This window comes from Jaculus jaculus, chromosome 11 (genome assembly GCF_020740685.1).
Source record: "Jaculus jaculus isolate mJacJac1 chromosome 11, mJacJac1.mat.Y.cur, whole genome shotgun sequence".
NCBI classification, from domain to species: Eukaryota; Metazoa; Chordata; class Mammalia; order Rodentia; family Dipodidae; genus Jaculus; species Jaculus jaculus.
The window spans coordinates 80,802,339-80,819,829 of NC_059112.1; the positions used below are offsets into that span (position 1 = coordinate 80,802,339).

Sequence of the window (17,491 nt, forward strand, 5' to 3'; positions counted from 1 at the left end):
TCTCCCCCCCCCCCTTTTTTTTGGAATCAGGGTCTCATTCAAGCCTAGGCTGACATGGAACTCACTCTGTAGCCCCCAGTGGCCTCAAACCCATGGCAATCCTACCTCAGCCTCCTGACTGCTGGGACTAAAGGCATTTTCCACCACACCGAGCTTGAGCTTATTAGAAAACTAAGGTAGTAAAATTCTCCCATGTTCCCTTTCTGCTTTCATTCCTTTTTTTCCCAAGCAAGCTCCTAAAGCACTTAGTAATATGAAATTTATGATTGAAGCTCGGGAGACAGGTGGAAACATTGTATGTGTGTATGTGCAGGTGTGCACACATACAAGTGTGTCCCTATTATTTGTAAGTAAAGCTTTGATGATAAAATCATCTAGAAAGAAATAATGGTATCAAAGAGGAGACTACTAACTGAGAGCACAATGAGCCATTCCTAAACAAAATAACTCACTTGTATTTTCTGGGTGTGTTTTGAGTGTGAACAAGAGAAGATATAGACCAGTTTTAAGATTTGGGACTCAACGGCATTTTCCAACAGAAACCTTCTTGGTAAGCATCTTTGGGATACTGAAGATAGTGCAAGCACAGGGGTTTTCCATACATACAGAATGGTGCTGTATGAGAAGCAGAGAGGCTATAGGTAAAAATTTTGTGGGAAATAATCATTTTTGCTAGGGGAGTCTACCTTTGAATAATCAATTTTTTATTCAGTGTGGATTGCCTACAATAAAATTTTAAATGCAGGGGAGATTTTCTTCTGTGCCTTCCTCCCTCATAAGTAAATCTCTTCCTATTATTTGGCCTATATTTATGTTCAAAAACTGGAAGGGAAGGAAAAGAATATGACAACCTGTCAGCAGTAATAATTACTAATAAAAGAGAACTAATTATAGTGCCAACCATTCCTGGACACTTTAACAACTGATATGTGACCTAAAGAAGTACATAAGAGACTACAATCAAGTGCAGGTCTGAAACAGGAGCCTCACATGTACACATCCTAATGCTACATCCATCATAAACATCTTTTTTTAAAACAACTACACAAACAATTCCACAAAGCATACATTCAAACAAGAGGCATCTAAAGATTAAAAAAATTACCCGCTGTATTTCTGTATAAAAATAACCAACATTTTCTAAGTTACACAAAGCCAAAAAGATAAATATCTGTGATGTCTTTTGTGACATCTTTAGTTTCCTACTAGCTTGACATAATCTTTTAATAGAGCAGCAAAAATGACTGAAACTCAGCAAACTGTCTTCATTAAACTGAACTTCTGTGACCAATTCAGTTATTAAAATATCTCAGTCATTGGTAAAGATATGGAAAGTGATTAGAAACAAAATCTATATAATCTCAAATAAGCCTTTTGCTGTCCAGTACTATAAAGCCCTCAAAGTGTGATGTCATAACTCTAGGAAGGAACTGTTCAGTGAAAACTTTTCTTTAACTTTCTTTTCAAAATTAGATTTGCTCATCCAAAAGAAATAACTTGATAATCGATTTTCAGAAAGAACTCAGGGACTCAGTAAAGGAAAGAAATGTAGATTCTAGCCAGACTCAGCATGATCACTAGTATAAAACACGCAAGGAGCAACCACATATCCACTACAGATTTCCCTTGCCAAAGGAGGTGCATGGTCCAGAAGTACGACTGGATCATTATGCCATCACCAGTACAGACAAGCAGAGATAGGAAAGGGTAATTAACATGAATCAGTATTATCTGAGTCAAATTTCTTATAAAGTAGCCTATTTTGTAAGCCAATTTTATGGATTTTTTTCCCTTTCTCTAATATGCATAGTGAACCTGAAGGACTACTTCAGCATAACATTAATGCTGTCTGAATAATACTCCCACTGTGTATGTATTCTCTATGATACCCTATCTTTTAAAAATGTTCTTTTGGGCAAGACAGAGCAACCTCTATCCCGCCTTCATTATTAGCACTTCTCACCTGGCACTATTGGCATTTTAGACCAATTTTTTGGTGGTGGAGAGATGCCCTACACAATGTACATTTAGCAACACCTCTGGTTCTCCTCATCTTAGATTTCTAGAGCAACCCTCCCCATATCCAACCCCAAGCTTTGAAAACCAAAATGTCTCTAAATTATGAAATTTAGAATATGCCATCCCTGGCTAATTATGAAAATGTATGATGAATCATTGTAACTGTAGAAGAATTCTCAATATTTGAGTGGAGATCCCAATGTGGTTGTCAAATGTCCTCTGAGGAGCAAAAGTGACTTCCATTCAGAACCACTGCTATATATGTACAAAACCTGAGAGGAAAACTAATTTTGTCAGTCAAGCCAAATTATGGGTCAAGTCTGGAATACAGACATACAGACTGACTCTTTTTTGTTTTGTTTTGAGGTAGGGTCTCACTCTGGTCCAGGCTGACCTGGAATTAACTATGTAGTCTCAAGGTGGCCTTGAACTCATGGCGATCCTCCTACCTCTGCCTCCCAAGTGCTGGGATTAAAGGCATAAAGGCGTGTGCCACCACGCCCAGTTCAGACTGACTCTTCTGATCTCCAAATTAATCCTGCTTCCACTAGGATACAAATCCTTCCTTACAGCCCAAGCATTTATCTTTAAAAAGAAAAAAAGGTTTTTTTTCAATGTACTGACACTGGACTCCTAAATTATTTCCTTGACAACCTTCAGACAACTAATGAAGGAAAAGAGAAAAATCAGAAGAGAAATGTAAATCATTGAATTATTTTTCAAAGAATTTTTTATACTACAATATACATTACCTTTAAAAAATTATCTATAGCATGTTTCTTTGAAAAATATGACCCTCTGTAACAAATCTTTCAAATGTTACATGTAACCTGTAAAATTAATTTCACTGATGCTGGCTAATTATGAAAATGTATGATGAATCATTTTATATCTGTAGAAGAAATGTCAGCATTTGAGTAGATATCCTGATGTGCTTGGCCTTCCGTTAAATGTACTAATATTCTGATCTTACAAGTCTATTAGAAAAGTACAACTTGTGTTACATCAATATTTCAGATTCCTGTTAAGATTCCTTCAGGGAGTTGATGCGTGCACAAATCTTCAGGGCAGGGCCTAGCTTGATATTCATTGCACTCATGAGATGGTCTTCTTTTAGCAAGAGAAGGGCCTGTCCATCAATCTCTTGTGCTCTGAACTCATCTGCAATATCCTGGCAACCTAGAATGTGATCAGAAGAAGAAGGCTAAAATGAAACACAAAATTAGGCACTACTTCTAATAGTCACGATCATGCCATCACTGGGTCTGGAAATTTGAAATGTGAGCTGATAAACCAATAACACGTATTTATAGTGGTCTGGGTTCACCTTTTTTTATTTTTTTTTAAAAAAGAGACTATTTGTTGGTGTTCTGAAGGTAATTAATTCAAAACCCAAGTAAAGCAGTTAACTTGAAATTATGCCTCTAAAATATTACAGAAATAATCAGCAAGAAATAACAATGTAGAGTGATGAGTAAACATGTACTAGTTCCTTCATAAAAAGGACTTTGGTGTCAGCTCAAAGTGTGCCACATGTGAGGCTGGAATTAACTAGGTATCAATTCACTTTTGTATGATGCATTTTCACAGTATAGGTAAAGAGAAATAAAATATGATGCTTTACCATAAATAATAATGTGGAAATCTTTTCTCAAGTACCAGAGTACCATTTTCACTATGATTTGTACCTTCTTCTAATTCAAGACCTTTATTGGCAAATACATATAAAATACGTTTTTGTTCATTCATATGTCATATGACTCAACTTATAAATGTAAACTTCAATCTTATATTCACTATACTCATCTCTATTTTTGGTTGCTTCTTTTAAAACAGTCTTACTACATAGTAGTTCAGGCTGGCCATGAACTCATGATTGTCTTGCCTCATCCTCCCATATGCTTGTACTTACAGGAGTGCACCATGACACCCAGCTCATCTCCACTTTTTCTCTAGTGGTACTGGAGATTGTAACTAGGGCCTTGCGCATAGGAATGGGTGTTCCACCACATCCTGAGCACTCCTCATCTGCACTTTTTAAGATATATTATTGACAACATCCATACATATACATTCTCATCTTCACTTTGTTTGTTTGTTTGTTTTTTGGTTTTCAAGTAGGGTCTCACTCTAGCCCAGGCTGACCTATGGAGTCTCGGGGTGGCCTCGAACTCACGGCAATCCTCCTACCTCTGCCTCCCGAGTGCTGGGATTAAAGGCGTGCACCACTACGCCCGGCTACCTTCACTTTTGACAAAACAAATTTTCATTAAAATAATGAGCTTGCAGGTGAACATCCCAAATGAACAATATTTTAGCTTTCAGTTTAAATCAGGTATTAAAGCAAGTAATGGGCCTGTTTATCTACCCAAACTTTAAATGTTTTCAACTAACAAAATACTGGCATAAACAAGCTACTGAAGAAATTCCTCAATAAATGAAGAAATCCAGTAGGTTAGGTAATGAATAAAGGAGCTCAAAACAGAAAGAATGCAAAAACATGGAAGCTTCCTTATAAGTAGACAATGAAATTATAAAATGAACTTAAAAATAAAATCTAACAATTTTTTGTTTGTTTCTTACTTTTTAGTTTTTTGTAGTAGGGTTTCACTGTGGTCATATGACTTAACTTATATATACTCAACTTATAATTCCAGGCTGACTTAGAATTCACTATATAATCTCAGGTGGCCTCAAACTCATGGTGATCCTCCTACCTCTGCCTCCCAAGTGCTGGGATTAAAGGTGTGTACAACCATGCCTGGCAAAATCTAACAGCTTTAAAGTCTTTTGTTCTATTCAAATCAGTATTCTAAGGAAAAATCATAAAGGATATGAAAAATGAAAATCATTATATATCTTTGAAAGCCACAATTTTGTTACAGTGATCATCTTTCCTATTGCAAATTCACTATCCTCTAGTGTACATTAAGATAAAGGTGGGCTTGCTCCGTTGTTAAGGTTTCTGCCTGCAAAACCTAATAACCTGGGTTCAACTCCCCAGCATCCACATACAGCCAGGTACACAAAGTGATACATGCATCTGAAGTTCATTTGAAGTGGCTGGAGACCCTGGCATGTCTATTCTGTCTCTCTCTCTGCTTGCAAATAAATAAATAAAAATATTTCTAAAAGAGATAATGGGAGCTGGGAATGGTGGCACACTCCTTTAATCCCAGCATGTAGGAGACAGAGGTAGGAGGACTGCCATGAGTTCAAGGCCACCCTGAGCCTACATAGTGAATTCCAGGTCAGCATGGGCTAGAAAAACAATATATATATATAAAATATAAAAATGGTATCTACCTTATAACCTCATCAAATACAAAGCTACAGGTGCAGTAAACATATATTTATGAAGGACAAAACAGGTGAATAAATGACAAACCATTAAAAAACATAATCTAATATAGAAGAGCTAATTTTGAAAATAATACATTTTTCCCCTATGTTCTGCTATGTGGCTACCCTTTTTCTCTTGGTTATTTCTTTTTCAATGTCTGTTAGTTGTGTGTATCTTTACTGCTTCCTACATGGTACCCAGCTTTTCAATTTACCTTTCTTAATAATTCCTGATTTTTTAAAATGACATTTCAAAAACTTCTATACAATTTTCAGGGTTTTGCCCATTTACCACATAACAGAAACTATAGAGATGAAACGGGGTTACTCACCATAGAAAAGCCCCTTTTCTTTTCCCAGAGGTAGCTCTCAACAAAACTGGGCAGACAAAACTGACTAATCTTGCATCTAGTTGTGACTTCATCCTTCTTTTTATGGAAGAACTAATGTTCTTCTCTCTTCAGTCTTACTTATAAGAACACAGGAAAGGAAAGAAGAGGGAGATAAAGAAAGGATAGGACTTACTTAGATTCAAGAATCAGGAGTAATGAGAAGTAATGAGGACCATAAGAGCTACTTTTGGGAATAGAAATAAGGAGTTCTCCATGAGAAAAATGCATAACTTGCTCTCACTCCTCTTCAGTGTGAGAATCATTCAGATATCTCTTTGTAGGTGGGTAGTAAAGGCATTGGCAAGTAATAAAGAAAAAAAATATGTTGCGAATAGTATGATTAAATAGAAATGCATTATCTTCAAAATGTTAGATCCCAATTTTCTTAAGACAACCACAAAAATGTAACATTTCATTAGTATAAAAATGAGAAAATGTAATGACAACTAAAAAAAAATCAGGAGAGCACCAGCAAGTATGATTCTAGAAACCCACTGGAGAACACCAAAGTTTAAAAATATTGTGTTTAACAAGGAATACTGAGCTAAAGTTCTGAGTCCCTGACATTGCCATCTATTTCTTTAAAATGCCTGGAACCAACAGAGTCTACAGAACATACACAACTGAGGCAATTGGTCAGTGAGCTGAGCCCACTCACCAAAGAAAGGACACAGCTATCAGCATGGGCACAGGCTTTTGCACAGGGCTCCTCTCACCACAGCAAGGGGACAGCTCTCAGTATGGGCATGGGCCTTTGTATGCAGCTCCGCTCACCAGAGTAAGGACACAACTCTCAGTATGAGCATGAGCTTTTACACATGGGTCCCAATTGAACATTTCAGTGACCAAAGTCACGGCTAAACCCAAATCAGAAAATGTCCTGCACATAAGCTGAGCGTAGTAGTGCACGCCTTTAACGCCAGCACTTGGGAGGCAGAGGTAGGAGGATTGCCATGAGTTTGAGGCCACCCTGAGATGACATAGTTAATTCCAGGTCGGCCTGAGCTACAGCAAGACCCTACCTCAAAAAAACAAAACAAAACAAAAATATCCTGTACAAACCAGGCACGTTGGCACATGCTTTTAATTCCAGCACTTGGGAGGGAGAGGTAGGAGGATCGCTGTGAGTTCAAGACCACCCTGAGACTGCTGAGTGAATTCCAGGTCAGCCTGGGCTAGAGTAAGATCCTACCTCTAAAACAACAACAACAACAAAGTCCTGTATAAACAGACCTCAGTAAGGTACGACATGCCACACAATACTGCAGAAGATAAAGTCCCCCATACAATTAAGTAGTTGTACTCTTAAGAAATAATTTATATGCCTATAGGGAAATCAAATCTGTGGATTAACAGATCAATATGGAATAATCTTTGCAAAAAGGCAGTTCACTAAAGGAGGAGTTAAAGGAGATAACTGCAATTAGAACTATTCTTATAGAGGACTTCTTTTTTTTTTTTTTTTTTTAAACAGATAGAGAGGGTGAAAGAGAAAGAGAATAGGGTGCCAAGGCTTCTTGCCACTGGAAACTAACTCCAGATGCATGCACCACCATGGATGGATACTGGGGAACAGAACTCAGACCACCAGGCTTTACAAGCAAGTGCCTTCATCTGCTGAGCCATCTCTCCAGGCTGCTTATGGAGAACTTCTTTTTTTTGGGGGGGGGGAGTAGAAAAAAACAGCTTATTTTATTTTATTTTTTATTAGTAACATACTTTGCATGGATACATCATGTGTTGGTACTATCTTCCCTCCTCCCTGCCCCATTCTGCTGAGGGCCCTCCTCAGTGAGTTTGCTGGTATTCCTCATGGGGCTGTAGGTTATGCATTGTGACAGTAGCTGTCAGTTATTAGGGAGCAAGGGCAATGCCTCTGGGTATGATGTCCCAACCTTTGGCTCTTACAATCTTTCCACCAAATTTTATAGACAACTTTTTTGTTTGTTTTGTTTTGTTTTTGAGGTAGGGTATCATTCTAGCTCAGGATGACCTGGATTTCACCATGTAGTCTCAGGGTGGCCTCAAACTCATGGCAATCCTCCTACCTCTGCCTCCCAAGTGCTAGGATTAAAGGCATATGTCACCACACCCGGCTTACAGACAACTTTTTAATGCAACTTTTCACTCTGGTAACAGTTCTGAGATATATTTTTGCTATACATAAGCACTAACATAGTACAAAAGAAAGGCGAACAAAATGATATACCAAGAGAATGGAAAACTCTAGGGGTAAATACATGTGCCTTGGTTAGAGAGGGAAGGAAGTCTATCCTAACTGAAAAGAAAAAAATACAAAGGAGATTACCAAATCTAAAAGCTTGTTTAAACTATGATAAAAACTTGGGAGAAGACTGGGAAAATAAAGTACCCTGAAGAACTATAAGAGATGGAGGAGGAATTTATAAAGGCCAGAGAAGCAGAAAGAAATAAACATAAAGGCATTTTCTAGTGTAAGATTTATTGTAAGCTACACAGTATTACTCAAAACCAAACTCTGAGAAGTGCAACATAACTGATCATACAATAAGCTTATTCCTGGCTTGTCAAAGGAATTTGGAAATATTACTTCAATACAGTAAAACAGGACCAAGCAACTCCAAAATACAAATCTTTTTAATAATATATAATGTTCTCTAAACAAGTTACAATAAAATTAAGTATCTATATAAACTCATTCAGACAGGAATGTTCAGAGCTTTGTTTTTCTTTCTAACTCATATGAAAGAAAAATGTGACAAGGTCATTATTAGTCTCTTTTCTAACATTCTTAAATCAAAAATAGCCATAGACCAAATGGAGCTGAGAAAAATGAGCCCTAGAAAAACAGGAAGTAATCAAAGAATTAGCAGTATCCACTGTTTGTCAGCTATTTTGGACAACTAATGCCCTCAAAATAAACTGCTACCCAAAGAAAAAATATCTCCCTCAAATGAGAACTCAGAGTCACAAACACATTACATGCACCACTTAGGAAAATAAAGAGTTTTGAAAATGGCGAAATCAAAACCCAGTACTAAATGATCAGTTTAGACTGCAATATTAATTCTCAAGACAGCTATACTGGCCTAAGACCTCAAATTTATTTCCTTAAATATTAAAACAATCAACAGTTAAGGCTCATTCTCATGTACATCAAATTTAAAGCAGATTCTAAATATAAGTGGTTAGCAATTATGTCAGACTTTAGTTTTCTGAGCCAAGTGCTGAAAAATTTTTATATAAAGAGACTATGCTTCCTTTAAACAATTCCACATTCCGTTAAAAGTGACCATATCTGCTGGGCATCATTATACACACCTTTAATCCCAGCACTCAGGAGGCTGAGGCAGGAGCAGCACTGTGAAATTGAAGCTAACCAGAGACTACATAGTAAATTCCAGATCAGCCTGGCCTAGAATGAGACCTAACTCAAAAAAAAAAAAAAAAAAAAAAAAAAAAAAAGGTGATGCTGGAGAGATGGCTTAGTAATTATGGTCCTTGCCTGCAAAGCCTAAGGAGCTCAGGTACAATTCCCCAAGATCCATATAAGCCAGATGCACAAGGGGTGTATGCATCTGGAGTTTGTTTGCAGTGGCTGGAGGCCCTGGTGTGCCCACTGTTTCTCTGTCTCTTTCTCCCAAGTAAATGAATAATTTTTTAAAGTGACGGACCATATCTGATTTTTTTATTTAGCATTTATAAATTGATGATATAATAATAAAATTTTCAAGAGTTCAGTATATAAGATAAAATTCAAGGTGTGGGTTTTTTAAACCAATATTTCTAAATATATTTTCTTCTAAAATATATCAACTCTGGGTTTGATTCTAAAACTGGTCATTTTCAGAGAAAAACAGCAAAAATATCTAAGTAATTTGTTCAACTTTAAAACTGCTAAATACTTAAATGAGATGTATTCTTCTGGAAAGCTTGAATCAAGAGAAGTAATATAATTCATAGAACACCAAAGGGAATAAACTTTTAAAATCCAGGTTCTATAAGGTCTAAGTGAATAGGATTTACAAACTTAAAAGAAATACATTGGCTTAACATTTATATTCAGTGTGGGTTTCGTGAGCAAAGATGCCAACTGTCTTTAGTTGCCAGCCCCTTTGAGAAAGTGGTCATAAAGATTACTGCTTTAAGAAAAAGGCTTATTAAGTTGATGGAAAAAGTTTCAAATGGCAGTGAAGACAGGAAAACATTTAACCTCAGCATCAGAATAAGTGAATTTTAGCTATTGACTTAAAAAACATTTCAGAAGTGCTCTAGTGTTTACTAATTGAAAAGAACCAGAGTGTGGCTTCCTTTAAGAGAACCAGCTTGATGTTTTTAAAAAGAAACCAAAATTTTACATATTCTATGGCCTTGACTAGTTTCAAAAATGTACAAAAAATAGTCTCTCTCATTTCAATTTCAAAAAGGCTAGCTTAGGAACCAAAGAGAAACTAGAGAAGAAAAAGAGAGAGTAGAGGGTGGAAGTGTCTGATTCAATCTCTCTACTGACCTCTCGAGAGAAATCAGACTGAAGAGAGGAGAGCACCTTAATATCTTCACCGGCTGGGTCACAGCAGAAGCACGACTAGTCAGTTTTATCGACTTGGGGGGTATGAAAAAATACCCAGTTGTGCTGAGGGAATAAGCAAGAGGAAACAGATCATATTTCAATAGCACGTGTCATTTAATGTACACATAATATACACAGTACTTCTCTAGCCCCTTTGAGGAAAAAGTGTGGATGGATTTAACATCATCCCTGAGTGTGAAGGCACAAGAAAGGTATTGAGACCAAAGAGGAGAATCACGTACCAGGCAAAGAATGGATGAAGGCCCATACATCGTCAACTGTCCAGATAGAAGGCTCTGTCTGTGCAACTGGCAACAAATCACTGTTCTCAGGCATTTTCCGAACCCTCACATCACGAAGCTCCCGCTCTCTCTCCCGCTCGCTCTGCCTGCGCAGTCGAGTTGTCATAGCACAGGGCACAGAGTCTTCATGAGAAGCCAAGTCTTCTTCTGTAGATGGATAAGTAATTGGAAGCTGGAAAATGTAGTACAAGTAAAATACAGCATTGCGCTTTCCTTGCATTTCTGAAAAGGGTATTGTACATTGAAGCAAGGTTTCTACAGACCTGTCTAAGGATATGTTCTCTGGCGGCTCCTTCAGGGCCACTTGGACGACGGCCCCGATGTCCAAGATTCTGATTATCAGGCTTACGATTCCAACGACTAAGTGCAAATTTTTTAGAACAGCTAACATTGTACCTAAGAAATCCAAGAAAAAAAAAATTAAACAATACATGTGACATCCCATTTAGCCATTTTTGACTTTAAAGGAACAACTGTGAATTAGTAGAACTGTAATACCTCAAAGTAAACCCATATTGTTGAATAGATTTATTTATGCTACAGCTCAAAAAATGACCTCTATATAATACTGGACACCTGTAACAAGTATTGACACTTTCTGATTATAGAATGGCAGTGAGAAAGTCTTTTTAAAAAAAACAAAAATTACAACATTTTTATAGTAACAAGAAAATTCAAGGTTAAAAAAAATTCAAGGCTTCCAAAGAAAATATTGTAATAAATATTTAGAATGTTTATTCAAACTGCTATTTCTCTAAGCAATAAATTTTGTGAAGAAGCTAATATAAAAAGACTAATAAAATAGGGGAACATTGGGCTGGAGGGATGGCTTAGCAGTTAAGGCATTTGCCCACAAAGCCAAAGGACTCAGGTTCTATTCCCCAAGACCTATGTAAACCAGATGCACAAGGGGGCATGTGCACCTGGAGTTCATTTGCAGTAGCTGGAGGCCCTGACACACTGATTCTCTCCCTCTCTCTCTGCCTCTTTCTCTGTCTCTTAAATATAATTGGGGAATGTTTCCAGTAGCTAGTAAAAGATTATTCAAGTATTACTAAAATCAAAGAGTAAAAATATAGCTGAAATTTGAAAGTTACACAAAAAAATTTACTGTTCTCACTATTAAGGATATCTTTTTTTTATTTAGCAATATCACTTTATTTTGTTGTCACTGTATTATGAAAATATTATTAAAAGTACAAATAAATGTATAAGTTTCATAGGAAATTCAGTTATGTTGTAGGTATAATACAAGAAGATTATTGAAAGAAATCAACTTTTAATATTCTTAAGTTATATCATTACATTAAAATTACATATGTATTATAAATTTTCCAGCAATCTATTGTGTGGCTATTAATAGCTATTCATGTTAAGAATTATCTTTGATATAATAAATTCCAGTTATGTTAGATTTTAGTAAAGCTCATTTTATCTACTGAGTTTCCAACAACTTTAAGTAGATGAAGTCAAGAGCAATTTATCAACATGAACTTCAGCTGTATAATACAAAATAATGTAACTCAGCAACTACTGAAAATATTTTAATCACTATGTAGAATTGAGGCAAAATAGTTGCTTTTAATGGTCCTGTTAAACAAATTAATACACATATGAGTATATTTATGCTCCATTTTTTTCAAATTTGAAAATGTAAATGCTAAAAATTTGCCTTTGCCAAGTTCTTTCTTTCCCTGGTATTTGCAGCACAGCTAGGCAGTCGCCATCTTGGCCAGAAGTCCTATTAAGGACATCTTAAGGTATATAATTCTTCAACATTAATTTAAAGATTAAAGGTTATTTTACTTTGATCAGTGGTTACGTAATTTTTTGTTTGTTTTTGTTTTCTCAAGGTAGGATTCTTACTCTAGCCCAGGCTGACTTGGTATTCACTATGTAGTCTCAGGGTGGCCTCAGACTCATGGTGATCCTCCTACCTCTGCCTCCGAAATACAGGGATTAAAGGTGTGGGCCACCACTCCTGGCTCTGCCTTGTTTTGCTTTTTGTGTGAGATAGTCTCTCACTGTGTAGAACAGGCTGGTCTTGAACTTGCAATAATTCTCCTGCCCCTGCTTCTTAAGGGATTATAGACATGTACCACTAGGTCAGCTGAAACTGGATGATTTTTTTTATACATCTTCATAAGTCATGTTAACAGCTTAGGGAAGGCCTGTGTCACATACTGGGTTCTGAAACCCTAGAACACAACCAGCAAACTTTTCTTATAATGGGCCACACAGTAAATATTTTAGTTTTATGGGCCATAGTCTCTCATACAAATATTCAACTCTGTCATTACAGTATGAAAATAGCCATAGTAAGAAAAAAAATACATATTACTATATGGCAATAAAAAAATTCTTTTTTAAATTATTTAATTAATTAAGGTAAGTTCTCACACCAGCCCAAGCTGACCTAAAAGTCTTGGTAGTCCCAAGCTTGCCTCAAACTCACAATGATCCTCCTGCCTCTGCCTCATGAGCGCTGGGATTACCATGCCCAGCTTCAAAAGAATTTTGAATTCTTCAAACATAAAATCTTATTTTACCTAATTTTCATATGGCAAGAAATCTTGCAAGTTTTTCTTTTATCCACCTAAATAAAAATTTTATAAATCCATCCTTAGCTAAGGAGTCATGAAAAAATATAAGCAACAAGAAGGACTTAGCCTGGTTAAGTTTCCAAGTCTTCCCAAGGAAGAAAAGCAAGAGAGAACTGTCTAAGAAAACTTCTGAAAAGCTATGGAAAAGGAAGTAAAATACATGAAGTCTCTCTTTTTCATTACATATTTGATTTTTTTGGTTTTTGGTATATTTTTTTCAAGGTAAGGTGGGGTCTCACTCTAGCACAGGCTGACCTGGAAACTTACTTTGTAGTCCTGGCTGGCTTTGAATTTACTGTGATCCTATCTCTCCCTCCAAAGTACTGAGATTAAAGGCACATGCCCTACCATTCTTAGCATTTTTACACATTTGAAATTATCCCTGTAATTATTTTTAAAATTCTTTTGCTCTAATTAAAAAGATAAAAAAACCTCAATTAATTTTGCTACTGACAACTATTCCAGAATAGGCAGGTAATTTTCCTTACTCCCTTCACCCCCCTCCAAGGTAGGGCTTTACTCTAGTCCAAGCTAACCTGGAATACACTATGACATCTCAGGGTGGCCTCAAACTCATGGCAATCTTACCTCTGCCTCACAAGTGCTGGAATTAAAGGCGTGTGCCACCACCCCTGGCCCCTCACCTTGTTTTATGAAAGTATCAAGAGGTAAAAATAAAGAATACTATGACAATGAATACACTGTCTTTCTCCTGAAAGTACAAATGTACCTGATGGCCACTTACTTGGCCCTAAAACAACTGAACAAGCTTTTGCTATTATGAGTTTATCTGTGGGTTCAGGAATGTAGGTTTTGATTTCTAATTTTATCAACTAAGAAAAGAACAGAGAAGAGTAGTTTTGTATCTTAATCCTTAAATATTTCTCTCTCCAATACTGACAGCTAAGCAAACATAAGTAGCCACCTTGACCTGATCTCATCCTTACTTCTCTTAGCCACACTACCCTAAAAGAGGCTCATTACAGGTGTAATATGTAACAAATAAGCTATAGTTTCTTGGAGGAAGGTAACGATAGTGTTGGTGAAATGTTTCTGAATAGTCAAGGATTAATAAATATCATGGAAGGAAGATGGACTATTTTCCAAACTTTCATGTTCAACAGCACCAGAGCCACTCTTCTTTCTTGTGACGTGTGCACACTGAAATCCAAGTCACCAAATGTATACAGCATAATTTTATTACAGGTCCACTAATCAGGAACAAACATTGAGTAGTATGATTGACAAATGAAACAAACAAAACCAGATTTTTTTTTAAAGGAAACTTAAGTTTTCCTAACTATATTTTAGTGGCACCCATACACAATAAAATGTCCAAGTAAGGGCAGGAGAGATGGCTTAGTGGTTAAGGCGCTTGCCTGTAAAGCCAAAGGACTTCAATTAGATTCCCCAAGGACCCTTTTAGCCAGAAGCACAAGGTGGCACATGCATCTGGAGTTGGTTTGCAGCAGCTGGAGGCCCTGGCACACCCATTCTCTATCTGCCTCTTTCTCTCTCCTTTCTCTCTCAAATAAATAAATTATTTTTTTAAAAAAAATGTTCAGGTAAGACAGTCCCTGGATGTAGATATAATTAAGAGCTTAAATTTTTTTGACAGAATGGTTACTTTTCTTGAACAGAGTATATGTTTCAAAATAACTAATCTGGACGTATGCTTCAAGTTTAATTGGCAAGTATTCCTCCCACTGGGGTTTACTATTGTCACCTGAGTGTTCTGAAATGGAAGCTAAACTTGGAATTATAAGCTTAATGAAGAGACTTAACATTTCTCTTGCTAACATTATATGCTATAATGATCCTGCTAAAATATTAATTTGCTATCTGATGTTAATAATAGGGAGAATTTACACAATTGCTGTCTCCACTTAGAAACCTACAATAAGTAGGATGTGATTCAAAGAAGAAAAAATACTTTACAACAAAGTAACCCCAGGTATTTCAATATTGATAAAGTTATTTGATAAAACAAATATAACTTCAATACCTTAATGATGTTAGTCTAGGCAGCAGTGGTGGCACATTGTATAATACTCAGCACTCAGGAGGCAGGAAGATCACTGCAACTTTACAACTTCAAGACCAGCCTGGTCTATATAGTGAGTTCCAGAACTCACTAGCCAGAACTACAAAGCAAGAGCTTGTCTCAAAACAAAAGCAAGCAAACAAAAAGAATCCTGTAATTGTAATATTTTAATTAGCTCATAGGAGGGATCCTCCAAAGCATATTCTTACCACTGGTGGTGAAGGCTACATCAGTATTTTATTGTACTGTAAAACTGATTGTGTGTTAGAAGTAGGTAATTTTCAGAGCAAAATCTCCTAACTACCAACGTAGTTCCAGATGGTGCCTAATTCTTCTTTTGTATTATAACATCTGTGTTTTTACACTATTGAAGTATACAAGTGTTGCGTTGTTTTGTTTTGGAGGGGTTAGTTTTGTTGCACTAGTTACTGGTGTTTCCCTTAGAAAATTCAAGGGGATAGAAATACCTTTTGGCACATGACATAGTGCAGAATCGTTTTGACCGCAAAAATTCATTTGCATATCCCATTTTCCCACAGAATTCACATTTGAGCAACTCACTGTCCATTTCTTCTAATGTCTCTAAAAAAGGAAGGAAACAAAGGGGGAAATTCCAAAAATTTAATTGTGACAAATTTTCTTATATCCTCTATTTTGGATGGATACTGCTATCAGACCAAGGGTCTTTTAACTTTCAATCCATAGCTGCTCTGTTGGACACAGCCTTCAAAAACAACCATCTCTGCTAATTACCTCGTATTTTTGTATAAAATGTATATTTTTTCTATAAAATGAATACATTTTAAACTGTTCATTTTGTTAAGAATCCAACATGTCTAAAATGTGCAAGTAACTAAAAACATATTAAGATAAAGGTGAACAAAACATTAGACTCCAAAAGGTTTTCAAAAAGCAGTGTGTTGGGCTGGAGAGATGACTTAGTGGTTAAGGCACTTGCCTGCAAAGCTGAAGGACCTATGTTCAACTCCCCAAATCCCATGTAAGCCAGACACACAAGGTGACACATACACAAGGTCCCACATGCACACAAGGTGGCACACGCATCTGGAGTTTGATTACAAATGGCTGGAGGCCCTAGTGCATCAATTCTCTCTCACTCTTACTCCCTCTCATTAAAAAAAAAAAAAAAAGGCCAGTCTGTTGGGCTTGCCTAAAAATAAAAAAATCAGTGTTCAGGGATCAACACATACAGTAGGGAAGCCTTTGAATTCTAGATGGAGAGAATGAGGGGGACTTCAAGATGATGATATTCTGATATGCCTGATTTTAGGAGTATGTAAAATAACTCTCTCTAGAGAGATACACTGTGTGGAAGACTATATGAAAATGTATATATCTAAAAAAAACAAAAATTAAAATATATAATATAAATATAAAAATGTATATATGTAATTATAAGAGTGTTCCTTTTAATAATTCTGTCTTAAAAATCAGTTTCATAATTTCCAGTTATGTGTAGATGCTTTCCCAGAATCTCCCTGTTAAAACTGGCAAGTCCTTCTTCCACTCCTGTGTCTTTTTCTTTAGGACACAGCCCCCAAACACCCTCAAATATTCAGCAGAAGTATCTGTAAGTCAGCAGCCCCATCTTTTATGACCCACTGCTTTCTCATCTGTAAAACAGCATTTTACAATACCTTTATGACAGACTGGAAGTATCAATTAAATGAGTTCACAGTAGGCATAAAAAGTGACACTTCTATTTCCTACTTTCTGTATACAAACTAAGCATACTATGACACATAATAGGTCCCAAGAAACATTTCAGTGAAATATACCAATTCTTAAATCTACTATATTTGCCATTTTCCTGCATCAAATTACTAAGCCAAGTCATATAAATATGTAATAAAAACTATGCTGGGGCTGGAGAGATGGCTTAGCAGTTAAGGAAGTTGCCTGCAAAGCCAAAGGACCTAGGCTTGATTACCCAGGACCTACGTAAACCAGATGTACAAGGTGGCACATGCTTCTGGAGTTCATTTGCACTGGCTGAAGGCCCTGGTGTGCCCATTCTCTCTCTCTCTCAAATAAATAAAATGAAATAAATAAAAAAATTTAAAAGTTGAGGATTAATATCTAGGATATACAAAGAACTCAAAAAAAATTTTTTTTAAGTGGGGAGAAGTCAGGAAAATGATTATCTCCAGGAATTTAGACATCTGACACCAGGAGCATAAATAAGCATACATCTAAAATGAGATTGTACGCGCACACAC

General features: G+C 36.4%; 1 protein-coding gene across 9 annotated transcripts in view; it reads right to left on the minus strand.

Moving 5' to 3' along the window:
* Window positions 1-2,775: 2,775 nt before the first annotated feature.
* Phc3 (polyhomeotic homolog 3) overlaps window positions 2,776-17,491 on the minus strand; it is a 111,904-nt gene continuing 97,188 nt past the window's right edge. For 7 of the 9 annotated variants that reach the window (XM_045130034.1, XM_045130033.1, XM_045130032.1 and 4 more), the window contains 4 exons: window positions 15,719-15,833; window positions 10,868-11,000; window positions 10,545-10,776; window positions 2,776-3,198 (listed from right to left, as the gene is read on the minus strand). In XM_045130034.1, coding sequence (XP_044985969.1) covers window positions 3,044-3,198; window positions 10,545-10,776; window positions 10,868-11,000; window positions 15,719-15,833 — 635 coding nt within the window. In that variant the 3' untranslated portion in view covers window positions 2,776-3,043. Of the gene's footprint in view, window positions 3,199-10,242; window positions 10,366-10,544; window positions 10,777-10,867; window positions 11,001-15,718; window positions 15,834-17,491 lie in introns of those variants that run through there. The other 2 variants (XR_006632717.1, XM_045130035.1) reach the window with 2 other exon arrangements.